General features: G+C 38.4%; 1 protein-coding gene across 2 annotated transcripts in view; it reads right to left on the bottom strand.

Moving 5' to 3' along the window:
* The window catches only part of PRKCE (protein kinase C epsilon), a 300,249-nt gene that overhangs the window by 42,569 nt on the left and 244,704 nt on the right, over positions 1–12,976 (bottom strand). For both annotated transcript variants that reach the window (XM_032985267.2, XM_032985266.2), the window contains exon 11: positions 12,350–12,504. In XM_032985267.2, the coding sequence (XP_032841158.1) occupies positions 12,350–12,504 (155 nt within the window). The remainder of the gene's footprint in view (positions 1–12,349; positions 12,505–12,976) is intronic.

Genomic DNA, 12,976 nt, shown 5'->3' with positions numbered 1-12,976 from the left:
GTGTAAAGGAGAAGGGTTGCTGACAGTTTTTACATACATTGTTTCTTTTTTATAAAAGAAAAAAATTTATCAGACTTCTTCCCTATGCTCCCAGGAGTTTCCTTAGCAGGGAACAAACATAGCTCCTAGCAGTAAGTAGACTCCTGTTAAAGCTCTATATCGTGTTTTCATGGAGAAAAATGCTTTCTTAGAAAAAAACCCAAAACCTCTGCAGTGAACTTTTGTACAGACACTGATTTTTTCCAAACTCACTTTGGTCTCAGTTCAACCTCTTGGGTCTTTTTATGGAAAGCCTTTCCACAGAGTGGTGGATGCAATATTATGCAGAAAGGACTAAATAAATTATATAGCATAAATGAAATGATGTAACTCAGCAAGAATGTTGCTTCCAACAAAATGTTTACTTATATGGAATCACCAGAAGAAATATTTTAATAATTTCTGCTTCTATTCTGATTTCAGTAGCATAGTTCACATGCCTAAACATCTTTTTACACAATCACGTGGTCTGAACTTGGGAATGATATGTAGGCTCTTAATTTAAAACTTTTTCTAACCCTGATGTATTTATCAAGGATCAAAACAGCAGCAGCCAACAGCAGTTTAACAGACTTCTGCAGAAATTCTTGTAAAAACAGTGAGTTAAATCTACTTTGTTTTTAACCTTCTAAAAGCATTCTGTTATACAGATAGATTTGTCTGTTTCAAAATTCTGTAGAGTTAAAAATGTTTGATGGAAGATTACTGCAGTGGAGGGATTTGTGCAAAATTGAGAAGAATCTTTATTATTGGTCTACAAATTGTGGACAAGATGCCTGAATAAAGGGGAATTACTTGCCCTTCTGTGTTGATCTATACATAAAATAAAATCCTAAGGCTGCTTCCAGACAGAGGTCATAGAAGCTTGTGATTTGCACTGATGGTTCCAACTCCAAACCTTACTTCAATATGCAATTAGAAACGGTTATATATGTTAATACAGAGAGCTATATTTTACAAAATGCTCTTTTAAAATTACAACTGTGTGGCAAAACCAAGTTACTTTTGCCCTCCAACCTCTGCCAAGCACTCCTAAAGAATCTTTTCTCGTGCAGGAAGTTTCAGCTCCAAAATATTTTACAAAACACTCTTTTAAAATTATGATTGTGTGGCAAAATCAAATTACTTTCAGCCCCCAACCTCTGCACAAACATTAATAGAGAATCTTTTATTGTGAGGAAGTTTCATCTAGAGCACTGTTTCAAATTTAGTTCCTGCAGCCTTCCCCCATCTCCTCTAGAAAACACACGCTCGGGAACGCTACTTCAGCTGTAGTGCCAACATATAATATCTTCACTTAAAATCTACTTATACAAGGAACCCCACTATTTTTAATTAATATGAATGCAATGGAAAGATGACTTCTGGGTTACTCACATGAAATAAAACATGACATGACCTAGGAAATTTACAGTGTATTCACTTTTGTCAACATCAAGGTTAACAGAGTGCCATACCGATTTCCCTTCAGCTGGGAAGACAGAGAGGCTACTGAGAAGAGCCTAAAAGTCCAGCTGAAATTAAAAGAGAGAGGCAATTCTGAATACAAGATTTGGGAGGCAAAAATATGATTTTATTCTCTAACATTTGGTACCTACTGGGTAATCATTGTATGTAAATACTGACTTCAGTAGGATGATGTAAACTATTGACCAAAATGTGCTGTTCTTGAACAATTCTGTCAACGTTAAAAAAAAAAAAAAATACTGTTTTGAACCAGAGGAATTATCTTTGTAACTTCTATGTGCCCAGCCACTGGGTCTCTCTTCAGAGACCTGCTAACCAGACTCTATTCTATAACAAGATCAGAAATTATCCTATAAAACTCCCAGAGAGCCATATGGACAAAGTCTGGTGAGAAACCTAACTATACAGCTTACAAAAGAACTATTCTACATAAATTTTTATTAAAGCATAATGTTCAATAAAATCTCTTTGCATCCTTGTGATAGCCTTAAACTGAGAACACTGAGTACAATTTAATTCCATCATAAAACTGCTTTGCTCTTCTGGTGTCAGAAGGATCTCTTACTGTAAATGAGCACCAGGATTTTTAAAGAACCAGTCTCTTATATACCAAACAGCAGCCTCTATACACCCATGTCATGTCATAATCACATTTATAGCATATTTTTATTATGCATTACCACAGTATGAATTCCAGTGAAAAATTAATGAACAAATGAATGTCTGAGAAAGATTACTAAAACACTTTTAAAACAAAATAGGAGAGAAGTTGCAGAAGTTATCCCATATCCCAGACATGTATATAATGTGTTAAACTTAATGTTGCCCAACCCTGAAACAAATGTGAATATTAGAGTTGCTCTAGCCAATTTATAGCATTGTATTAAGACATGATAGTATAGCAAATGAAATAGAAAGGGACACTATAGTATGATTCTCAACCCAGACTCAGACTTTAAATGATAAGATGAAGTACTCCATTAGCAATGATACAGTTCAACACTTTACTGCACACTCTACCCCAGGCATCATTCCTTCCACTTTCTTTCATACCCTCATCCTACGATCTCTGTAATTAGGCAAACATAACCGGGTTTCACTGATTTTTAAATGGAACCTATTAAATAAGTTGTGTAAAAAATAAAACCCATTTTCTGTGGCACGATTTGGGGATTTTAGCCTATATCTCTCTTGGATTTGGTTTACACAGACAGTTATCTTGGCCTAACTAAGAGCACCCATAGATGAGTCAGGGGAGAAAAGGCTGTAGAGATAATGAATTATACCAGATTTATCACCAAATTATCTCTGGCTTTAAAATCTATAGCTCACTAATATCAGTTAATGTTTTGTTGTTATTACTACACAGAGAATTTCCAGGATGCTGTTTCAAAATTTCTTCAGACCCTTTTGCTCATGGACAGAACAACTTCTACCCAATCTGCAGATGTTTTAAAAATTGTAGCCAAATCCTTTTTCTCTTGGGTCATCCACAGAAATTCAGAACTTTTGTCCTAATGTGTGTGTGCAAGCATTCTACTTGCTCTGATCTTGTGGAGGCTGACAAAAGACCCCCCTTTTTTTTCTTTTGTGAATTTTCACAAGGTGAAAAGAGAACCTGCCTAAACCCCAGTGTTGTCCAAAGGGTTTTTCTCACCTCCGCTGAGGGCATTTCTTCCCCAGTGTCTGTGGAAACCAGCTTACAGAGTTTTGACAGAGGCAGCTTCAACCAGCTTACAACAGACTGACTTCAGCCTTGTGCCAAGGGGTACGCTGCTGAGCTGCTGTCTACTGTCCTCGTTCACAACCTGAGGGTCCTTATATGCTATCAGGTATTTAAAGACTTTCATATAAATGAGAATCAGGGCCTCTTTATAATAGTTATAGCCCCTTTGGACCTATTACAGATTATCAGCAAATGAACTGGCACACATTTGATAGGCCTTTTTATGTCCTCAGTATACAGCACCATAAACGCCTGCTGTCCTCTTATTGGTGGTTAACTTTAGGCAAATATGTACTCAGGCAGTTTCTTAAGTGCATATTATTTTTGTTCTACAAGTACTCCTTTGGAGCTTTTTCAGATTTATTGATGTTTGGAAGCTTTTAAATATCCATTACCCACTTAATTGACCATAGCAATTTTATCTGACTCATTATTTGTGTTTGTGAGAATATATTTAGGCATTTTCTTAAATGGGTGTTAACAGACCATGGGATCTCCCTTGGAAACCCTATAATAAAATAAGTAAATACTTGGTGAAGTGCTATAATGTTTGCTTGTTACTACTTAATTTTATCCTTAATATTCCACATTTTGAACGCATGAAGTTCCTCAGTTCCAGTTATTAGTGACCAAGCTTTCTTTGGTTGCCTTTTTTTTTATGGCAGTGCTTCTGTCTTACACAGTTTCATACCAAGGTGCACCCATACCAACTGCTATACTGGCCATCTACTGTCGAAACCATCCCATCATTTCCTTCCCTTGAAGGGGCAGTCACATGCCCTAAAACTGGAATACCTTGTGAAGAATACTTTCACAACCGCTACTCTAAAACATACATTAAAAAAAATGTACACAACTGTATGTACTATTTGCATTTGACAAGCTTTGAAGAGCAGTATTTTCTGTGACTTCCATATGTCAGTAGAAGGAAATTACAGTCTGGCAGAATAAGCATACTTATGTAACTATTAGCATTACTTCTGACCTTCCCCCTTTATTTTTTTCTCTCTCTGCTGTTTTTCAAGACTGACTACTGGAGACAAATTCTAGAAGCAGAAGGCAAGAAGTGAAGACCCATCTGGTGTGTACAATGTGAGAAGTGCTGCTTGGGCTTCTCCTTATAATATGTATGTCACCATAGGAAATTTTTTTAATCCAAAACATTATATCCACAACATAAGTGGTCTTGGGGTGACAAAATTCAATTTGGTGATGGCAGGAGAGTGTCTCTCCTTGGTGCCATCCATCCCTGGGTGTATCACAGTGCAGAAACCACACAAGCTCCCATCTTGGTAAAAGCTGGCCTTGGCCTCACTGCCATTCCTGCTTAGCCCTGCTCCACATCTGCCTCCTCCACATGTACCCAAATGCTGCCGAGATGATGAAGACAATATATTTCTGCCACTGTCTGCTGCTCTGGGCAGCTGCTTCCTTGGACTCTGTGAAACACTGTCAGCCAAGGAGAGGGGCAGGCATTAGATCTGACCCAGTAAGGTAAGCTAAGTGATCATTACCAATCTGGCCTTGTAACTCTTCACCTTTCCACTCATTTTCAGCATAGTCATGGCCACCCGATCCATTCTGTTCCACTTTCTGATTCCCCTGGTCAGACTGCACCTAGTCTGTCCAAGGTCCTTCTGATGTAATCCTACCACTGTTTATTCTGGTAGCAGCAGCAGAGACTTTGATGCATTCCCCAAAAATGCTGGGGCTCTTCCTGGCTGTATTTTCTCTGTTTTAGTTCATTAGGCCACTTTAGTTAATCTCCGGTGAACAATATTATTTCTGTTTTCTTACATGTGAGTACAAGTTGTCAGCTGAACAGGCATTTTTAAAGTTTTCAAAAGTTTCAGTAATACCTCAGTTATGTTAGCTTTCAGATTGGCTAAATTCTCATTTTCTGCAGCCTTTTGCAATGCTAAGCAAAAAGGCATATAATTTTTAATGACAGCGAATTCTCAAATGTGATGATTTTCTATTTTAAAATAAACACATTTTCAATCTGAAAAGTCAAACCAAGGTCCCAAATAATCCAGGAAGCTGTATCATGCATATGAATAGTCTCACTGAATCAAAATCAGGCTATGAATATAGTGATCTGCATGCACAAATGTTTGCTGGACCAACATCTAAGTGATAAGCACTTTTATAACAAGGAGGTGGATAAAAGGTGGGGGGGGAAGAAGGGGCAAGGAGAATAAATGCAAACCTTGAGCCAAAAGTAGCAAGGTTCTGACCAAAAGATGAAAAAAGTTGTACACAGTCGTCTTTAATGAAGTGTATCCTCCAAATTTTCTTTTAAGTTTGTTTAGTATTTTTAATATCATTATTTAAACCCCAGTAAATAGTTCCTTACATGTTTTCACCTAACATTTTGCATTATTCTCCAACTTCTCTGCTGCATCTCAAGAGCACAACAAAATCTTTGTGAAATGACTATTGCCTCAGAACAACGTTTGCTGTGCACTTCTCTGTATTACTGCGCAACTTTGGCAGATGCATTCAATAGCATGCAAAAAGGCAAAGCCTCACCCTTAACATGACACAGTTTCAATACCACTGCAACTGGGTTATAGAAATATTTTCCATTGTTTGAAGACAAACATGACTGAAAAGCACAGCAAAATTCAGTCCTGACTTTTGTCTGTTAGCAGCAGAATTACATTTAGGAAGCACCTTCAGATTTTTAATGCACTGTGAAACAAAAACCATTCTCTTTGTTCTGTTAGAAAATTGTTTGAAGAATATGACTTTCTTTGGAACTGATGTACATGTTTCTGTAGAAACAAAGCTGTGTCTTAGCATTTTAGGAAAACTACAAGGAGTGTCTTGTGTCAGTACGTTTCAGTTTCATATGTGCTGCAGCTCTAGTGTATTTTTATTTTGCATATGTTTCTCTCAGTTAAAATCTTCTTATCAAATGCAGAAAGACAACACACATTTCTTCCTGTTATAAAACAAAAGCATGAACATCAATCATCTAAAATCACTGACATTCACCCAGAAATAAATACGAATATGCTCTGTAATATTTCGCTGCTATTAGCTGTCGAGAAGCGCTGTTGCCCTTTCTACTGAGCACACCGGAAAATGGCTGCCCTCACAGGAATGTAAACTTGGCATTAACCCTGGCAGATTCCCACTCCCTGCCCTCTCTCATTTAACATTAACTCACTCCTATACTGTTATCAGAAGGTAAAGGTCATAGCCTTATTTACACAATACAGCATTATACAAACGGTCATTAAACAAGAAAATCTTGCACGAAATAAACATGAAACAAAAAAACAATGCTGACCTCGTTACCGGGAACTCCCCCTGGAAGTACCTTGCCATTCCCCAAATGAGGTCAATGGTGCTGGTCTACCCTTCTAAATATTAACTGCCCGGCACTGCTCCTCTGCATACCCAACTCCCACGCAAGAGCCAACTAAGGACTTTCTTATGTTCCAAACCCTGGAGAAATTTAGAAAGCATTCTAGTGTTGGCAAGACCGCGTGGTTCATATCCTATTCCCACAGCCTTTACTCATCCTTCCACAGCTGGAAACCTTGTCAAAGGCTCTCCTATACGACAGCAGCCTTTAGCACAATACATAAGCTGGGCAGATGGCAGGGTGGACTCCCTCAGTCCGAATGCCAGAAGCCTGGGAAACAACCCTCCTTCCTGCTTCTCATCTCCCTCAGCCCCGCTCCTCTCCACCCCGGCCCACTGCCTTTTCCTGCGGGGAAGACATCCTGCTTATTTATGCATTTTGTGACTGCTGGCCTGCCTAGATCCAGCAAGAAAAAGTGCAAAGAGGGCAGGAGGCCAAGGATTAAAATCCCATTGGAGCTCATGCTCAGTTTCAGAGACCAGACGAGGCAGAGCAGAGCATGGAGGTAGCCAGGAGCACTGGTCGGGTGGCGCAGCTTGGGCAGCAGCCCCAGGAGACACCAGGACTCAGACAAACACGCAGCAGCACAGTGCGCTCCTTGCTTCCTGCTTTTACTAAAGGTGATGGAAATAGTTTGTTGCTCACTTGCGCCAGAAGCAAACTGTAACTTCTCTGTAGCAGACTCCTGCAACAGGCAGTTCATGTGGGGAAGGGCTTGAGTTCAGCATATTCCAGTGCTTAGCTCTGAATATGCTATCTGATGGTGCAAGGTCTTTCTTGCCTTCTTTCATACTCAAGCAACAATTTAAAATTTAACTGTAACTGTTTAGAGTTGCAGTAAGATGATCTTTACATACTTAAAACCAAATTTAAACCAAAATGCCCCATGTCTAGTTTTGTATTTTATAAAGCAATAAAAAAATAAAAAAAGAAGAGGAGAGGAATTTTATTTGGCTACTGCCACTCAGAAATAACACAGTAAGGTAACTTGGGAGAATGATGACTTTTAACATGTTAACCACTGACCGTGCAACATTTTCATCAGTGTAAATATAACTCCTCGTCACTCTGCCAAGGTTGCACTGAATCATATAACCGCCAGTGAAGTCAGACTTTCTAAATATTCTTATTTCACATAAAAAACACGCTAATGAAAGTGTTTTAATTTTACATAGTTTGTCTTTGTGAAATAGTGGTGTGTATTACCCTGATAAGTGGGAATGCTGGGAAAACTGATCATCCAAGGAAAAATTCAGTTAGTGTTCAAACAAGTTCTTAGGGTATTCGTGTATGGAAAAAACCCAGAGGCACTAAAGAACTGGCATCAGCATATTTATATTCACATTCTCCTCAATTCAGTGTTAATATATCCTTCATCACGACTAACATACTAATTACAGAGTGCACAGAGCCTCACAAAGCTGCAGCAAGTTACAGGCTTGATTATTACTTCACATTGCTGAGGAATATGATAACCCACAGTTACAGATGAGGACTCCCCTGTGACCAGGTGCTGTACAATTTGAAGGCAACATCTCACAGGCCTTACATTCAAAACCAAAAGAATTAATTAACCCAAACCAGGTGACACTAATTTCTCAGTTAAGACATTTTTCATCCTCTCTGGTGAACTGAAATTGTATACATCCAGATTCCTTCTTTTGTATTTTAGAGAGACTACTCTGTTTAATCACTTGAACAGTCATGGAGCACGCCAGAGATCACATGACATGCAACTACTGGCCCTTCAGGTCTTCACTGAAACAAGGTTTGTAGGTCACACAGTTATTCCCTAAATTAAATATGAACTGGGGACACAGGCATTTATGTTAATGACGTGGTACCCCATTCTAGTGTTGATGTCCCTGCCTGGGGAGACAACAGTTCTTTGGATGCATTTCAGGCCAGAGTGGGCCACTTGTGTCACCTCGCTTGAACTCCTCTGAGAGCCAGAGACTCTCACCCTGGTACTCCTATCCTCAGCCCAACAACTGCAGGTGAAACAAGAACATGTAACGTTTACATATATCTGCAGAAAGTGCACAAGAATGTTGAAAATCAGTATAAGACCAGAGTATTGAACTAGCAGTTTCTTAACACACAGTTTGTTGCATCCTCCTTTATATGAGAATACATATTAAGGTGATGAAGACTCACTTTAAATATACCAGACTCCAGGGAGAGGTGACAGTGAACATAGTTCACAACCTTTCATCGCGGAGTTCAAAGTCCAGTTCAGCTCAAAGGCAAAATGAGATGCACAGTCTAGCCCTTAATTCCTGAAGCTTGGGCACATTTTTTCAAATTGCATAACACAAACAACAACAACTGCCAGAAACTGAGATTGAAACTTTTCTAGTGTCTGATTGACTCTACTTGTATTATCAGGCCCCAGCTTGACATGTGACTGAATAGCTGAATGCCAGATGAGAGGGAAGGTGGCAGGGATAATGCAAATATTTTCATTAAGTTGTTGAAGTGTTTTTGACACAACAGTAACCTTAAAAATGCCATACTGAAAATTATCCTAAAGTTTATTTGTCATACAGGATGCATTTAGTAACAGCAGCATCTTTATATATAAAAATTGTGAGGTTCATTTTTATTTCTAACACAAACTCAATAAACAAAAGGAAGGTATGTAATTCAAGTGAGCACACAGATAATTGGACAAGTCTGGGAACAACTGTTGGGCCAGTTGCAAAGATGTGAACTTACAGAATAATTTCTATTGCCAAACAGGGAGCTAGCTTTCTCTTTGAACTTCAGGGGAAATGAGGATAAACTAGTTATTATATAAGATGATAATTTATTATCATCATAGCACTTTCTAAAAATCTAACCAACAAGCCAAAGCATGAGCTAAAGCTAGTTATTTACTTCCAAAAATATAACTATGTTTGGCTCCAAATAAATACTTCCACATACATGGCTGAAAAAAGATCAGAAGGTATAGCAGTTATTTTGAAACCTGCATTTCCATCAAACATCTTAGTTTATTTATATACTCCCCACTTTCCTTGAAGTACTGCCCACACAAGCAGCATTTCCCACTTTGGAGAATAACCATTAATTTCATACCGCAATGTTTTCTCTAGAGATATAATTACACAGAAGACAAGTATTCTTTATTAAAATATCTGAAGGCATGTTAGGTAGTTATGACTGGTAGTTATTCAAAAGCAAAGGTTTTCTTCTTTTCTTCCCCCCCCTTTCCTTTCCTTGTTTGCCAGCTAAGAAGAGCTTTGGAAGTGTAAAGGATTGACTTGATCCCAATTCATTTTTAACATTGTAATAAATGATGCAGTGAGGTATGGAATAATCAGGCGGAAACTGTTATGTGCAAGACAACTATTCTAACATATGCTTGACATCAACAAATGCATTCTCCCAGGGCCTGGCACACTATGAATGAATTGTGACATTTTCTTACAATTAATTCTTTTAAGATAATCTTTAACTTCTTTCTTCTACTTGTATTTTATAGAGTAACTTCAATATACATTCTAGGAATTGTTGAAGCTCCTCATATCCCCTGGTTGGGAAAATCAGTTATTCTTACAGACATTACTATGTCCATATCCAAAAGCCTATGTCAAAGCAGAATACAACTAAATATGTTCCTAATGTTCATTGTGTTGCTTTATTTAGTTTCTGCTTTCATCCTACAACTCATGTTATTTCTCTTCTTTCGCCTCTTCTGATAATACAGCCAATATAACACACCATTTACAATTTTAGAGTTTTACTGTAGCATGCCAAAGACATGTCAGCATAGTCTCTGAATCAGAATTTGAGAGTATCTTGCAAAGTTTAAATTACAAAGCATTGTCTCATCAGAATGACATTCTTTTGGGATTGAAGCATTTTGATGATAAAAAGTCATAGAAGGATCACAGGCACACAAAGTGATTCAATGCAGCTGGGAGCCAACACACAGCAAAAGCTACATATAAGACAAGGTAAAAGAGGAAGAAAAGAGAATGAGGAAAGAGAAGAGGATGTGTGTCAAAGGATGGGAGCAGGGAGGGAAAAGGGAGAATGAATGCTCACTCGTATAAAGAAGGCAGAAGGTAGTTTTACCAATTCTTTCTTGCTGGTTCACAGAAATCACTAAAATGACCACCAATTACAAAGTGTCTAAACTTCAGTTTTCAGGAAGAGGAAATTAGCTCTAGTCTGTTTATGGAAACAAATCCTCAAAATCCTTCACTTTTTAAAGTACCAATCTTGTCTGTTTCCTTTATAATGGATACTTCTAAATTCTGAAGTTGCCATGTTCTACTATCTAAATGTACAAATACATAGCTTTGGAAATAAATGCAGACAATTAATGGAAAATGTGATACAGGCAATAAGATAAGAAATATGTTGGATCTTCAGCACTTGAAAACAAACGTATGCAAAGTAGTAGGGCTGAAAGTCCAACCCAGTATGCAAACACCATACCAGTGTTAATAAAAGATGGAGAGTAAGAGCTGCAGCTAGCAAGAAAGTTTTCTAAAGAGAACTGGATTTTTGACTGAAAGACCACTTTCACAGAGATTTCCTTAGAAGATGCAATGCCTTGCTGTTTGCTATGTCTCTGGAAAACAGACTCCTTCTCTTAGACATTTCCCTTTAAACCCCAATTGGTGGGAAAGACAATGGCCTCTAATGGAAGTTACTACTCAGTCCTGGTTACTAAACATTTAAAATTCACTTCTTTCAATTTCTAGTACTCTTAAGATCAGCCTTAATATGAATCCTGAGATGTGACAAATTCCACATCCTTTTCTTGATGCTTCTGCTCAGGAAATCAGAGACTGCCTGTCCCTGAGGTGACTACCCCAAACCAAAACTGATAACCTGAAATATGGTGAGAATACCAAGAGAATAGAGAAACTCAGTTAGATCCACAGAACTCAGAATTTTTAGTAGACAGGACAGACCTGTATCACAAAACCTGTAAAGCATGCTGCTTGTAAAAGCCTGAATTTATTGCAGGCAGTGACAGCCTGCTAAAAACAAATAAAGAGAGGGAGGGTGAAATGACAAGATAAAGGACTTAATAAACACACTGACATCAAGGTGAAAATTTTCAAAGTGATTCCTTACTTTTAATTATTAAAGCCTGTCTCCAGATGCATTCTTCACCACAGCGCAACAATATGCACTTTTTTAATGTGTGTGGACGGGTGTTGGAATATCAGAGATTGGGGGGGGGGGGGGGGGGGGCGCAGCACGGAGGTTCAAATAGATGCAGGGCAGTTGTAAGCAAATCAAAATTGTCTGCAAAGAGCCACTTCCTGCTGGTGACTAAGCCTTCACCCAGTCAAGAGGAAGGGGCATAAGTAAAGCATTGCAAATGACCATCCTGATTGTATCAGAGTGGAGACAACTAGGACAAACAAACTCAGGAAGTGGCAGGGAGTTAGAAACCAAGAGGAAATCTATGGCACAGAGAGGAAAGTGAAGAGATTGCACCGATCTGCAGAAAGGTCACCTCTGGGTCACACTGTGCCAAGGTTTTTCAAAACCGCTTTATTTGGACTATAATACAAAACTGGCACACACAGCTGGCGACTGCTGCAGAGGCTATTCAAATGTTAACATTCTCAATGATAAACAGCCAAAAAAAGTTCTATGTAAGCAAATTGGAACAAACAACTAATCTAAATCTGGTTGCTAAGAGACAGAGGATTTCAGCCAAAACCAGCCCCAAGCCTCAAGAATACTTTATTTTTGATCAAAAAAAGTACCTGTAGATGACGCCATGTTGGTGAAGAAACATGAGGGCTGATGTGACCTCTGCTGCATAAAAGCGGGATCGAGGTTCATCAAATTTGCGTGAGCGCTGGATTTGAAACATTAGGTCTCCTCCATTTACATATTCCATGACGAAAAAGAGGCGGTCCTGAAATTAATTAAACAGTGCTGTTTAGCTAATTTCTTTTAGTCACACAAAGGACTGCTTGAAGCTACACTTCGTGTGACTGGAGCATTTACGTCAAGAAATGAAAGAAACAAACGCTACAGTTCTGAAAAAGGAAAAGCTGACAACCCAAATCCCCCAAACCTAAAGAAAATGATACAAGAGTCTCAATGTGAGAAATGAGAATAAGGGAATAGAATCAAAATGCAGCAATAAGCAACACACACACAAATCTCCACACAGCAACAAACACATACGGAATTATAATAAATTTTATATATTAATGGAGATATTTAAACGATGCTGTTGATTTTAAAATTTAGCCGTAACAATGAAGAGATAGTCAATCCTGTCAACTACTGACAGGCTGCTGGGCAAATTTCAAGCTCTTTATTTCTTCTCTTATCTCTTACCATCTCCTTTGTCTGCAAAGTATCTTTCCCAAATTATGTAA

Source organism: Tyto alba, unplaced genomic scaffold (genome assembly GCF_018691265.1).
Source record: "Tyto alba isolate M040663 unplaced genomic scaffold, T.alba_DEE_v4.0 Super-Scaffold_16, whole genome shotgun sequence".
Classification (NCBI taxonomy): Eukaryota; Metazoa; Chordata; class Aves; order Strigiformes; family Tytonidae; genus Tyto; species Tyto alba.
The sequence above is the reverse complement of the archived record's forward strand: the minus strand, read 5'-3'. Positions and strand labels throughout refer to the sequence as shown.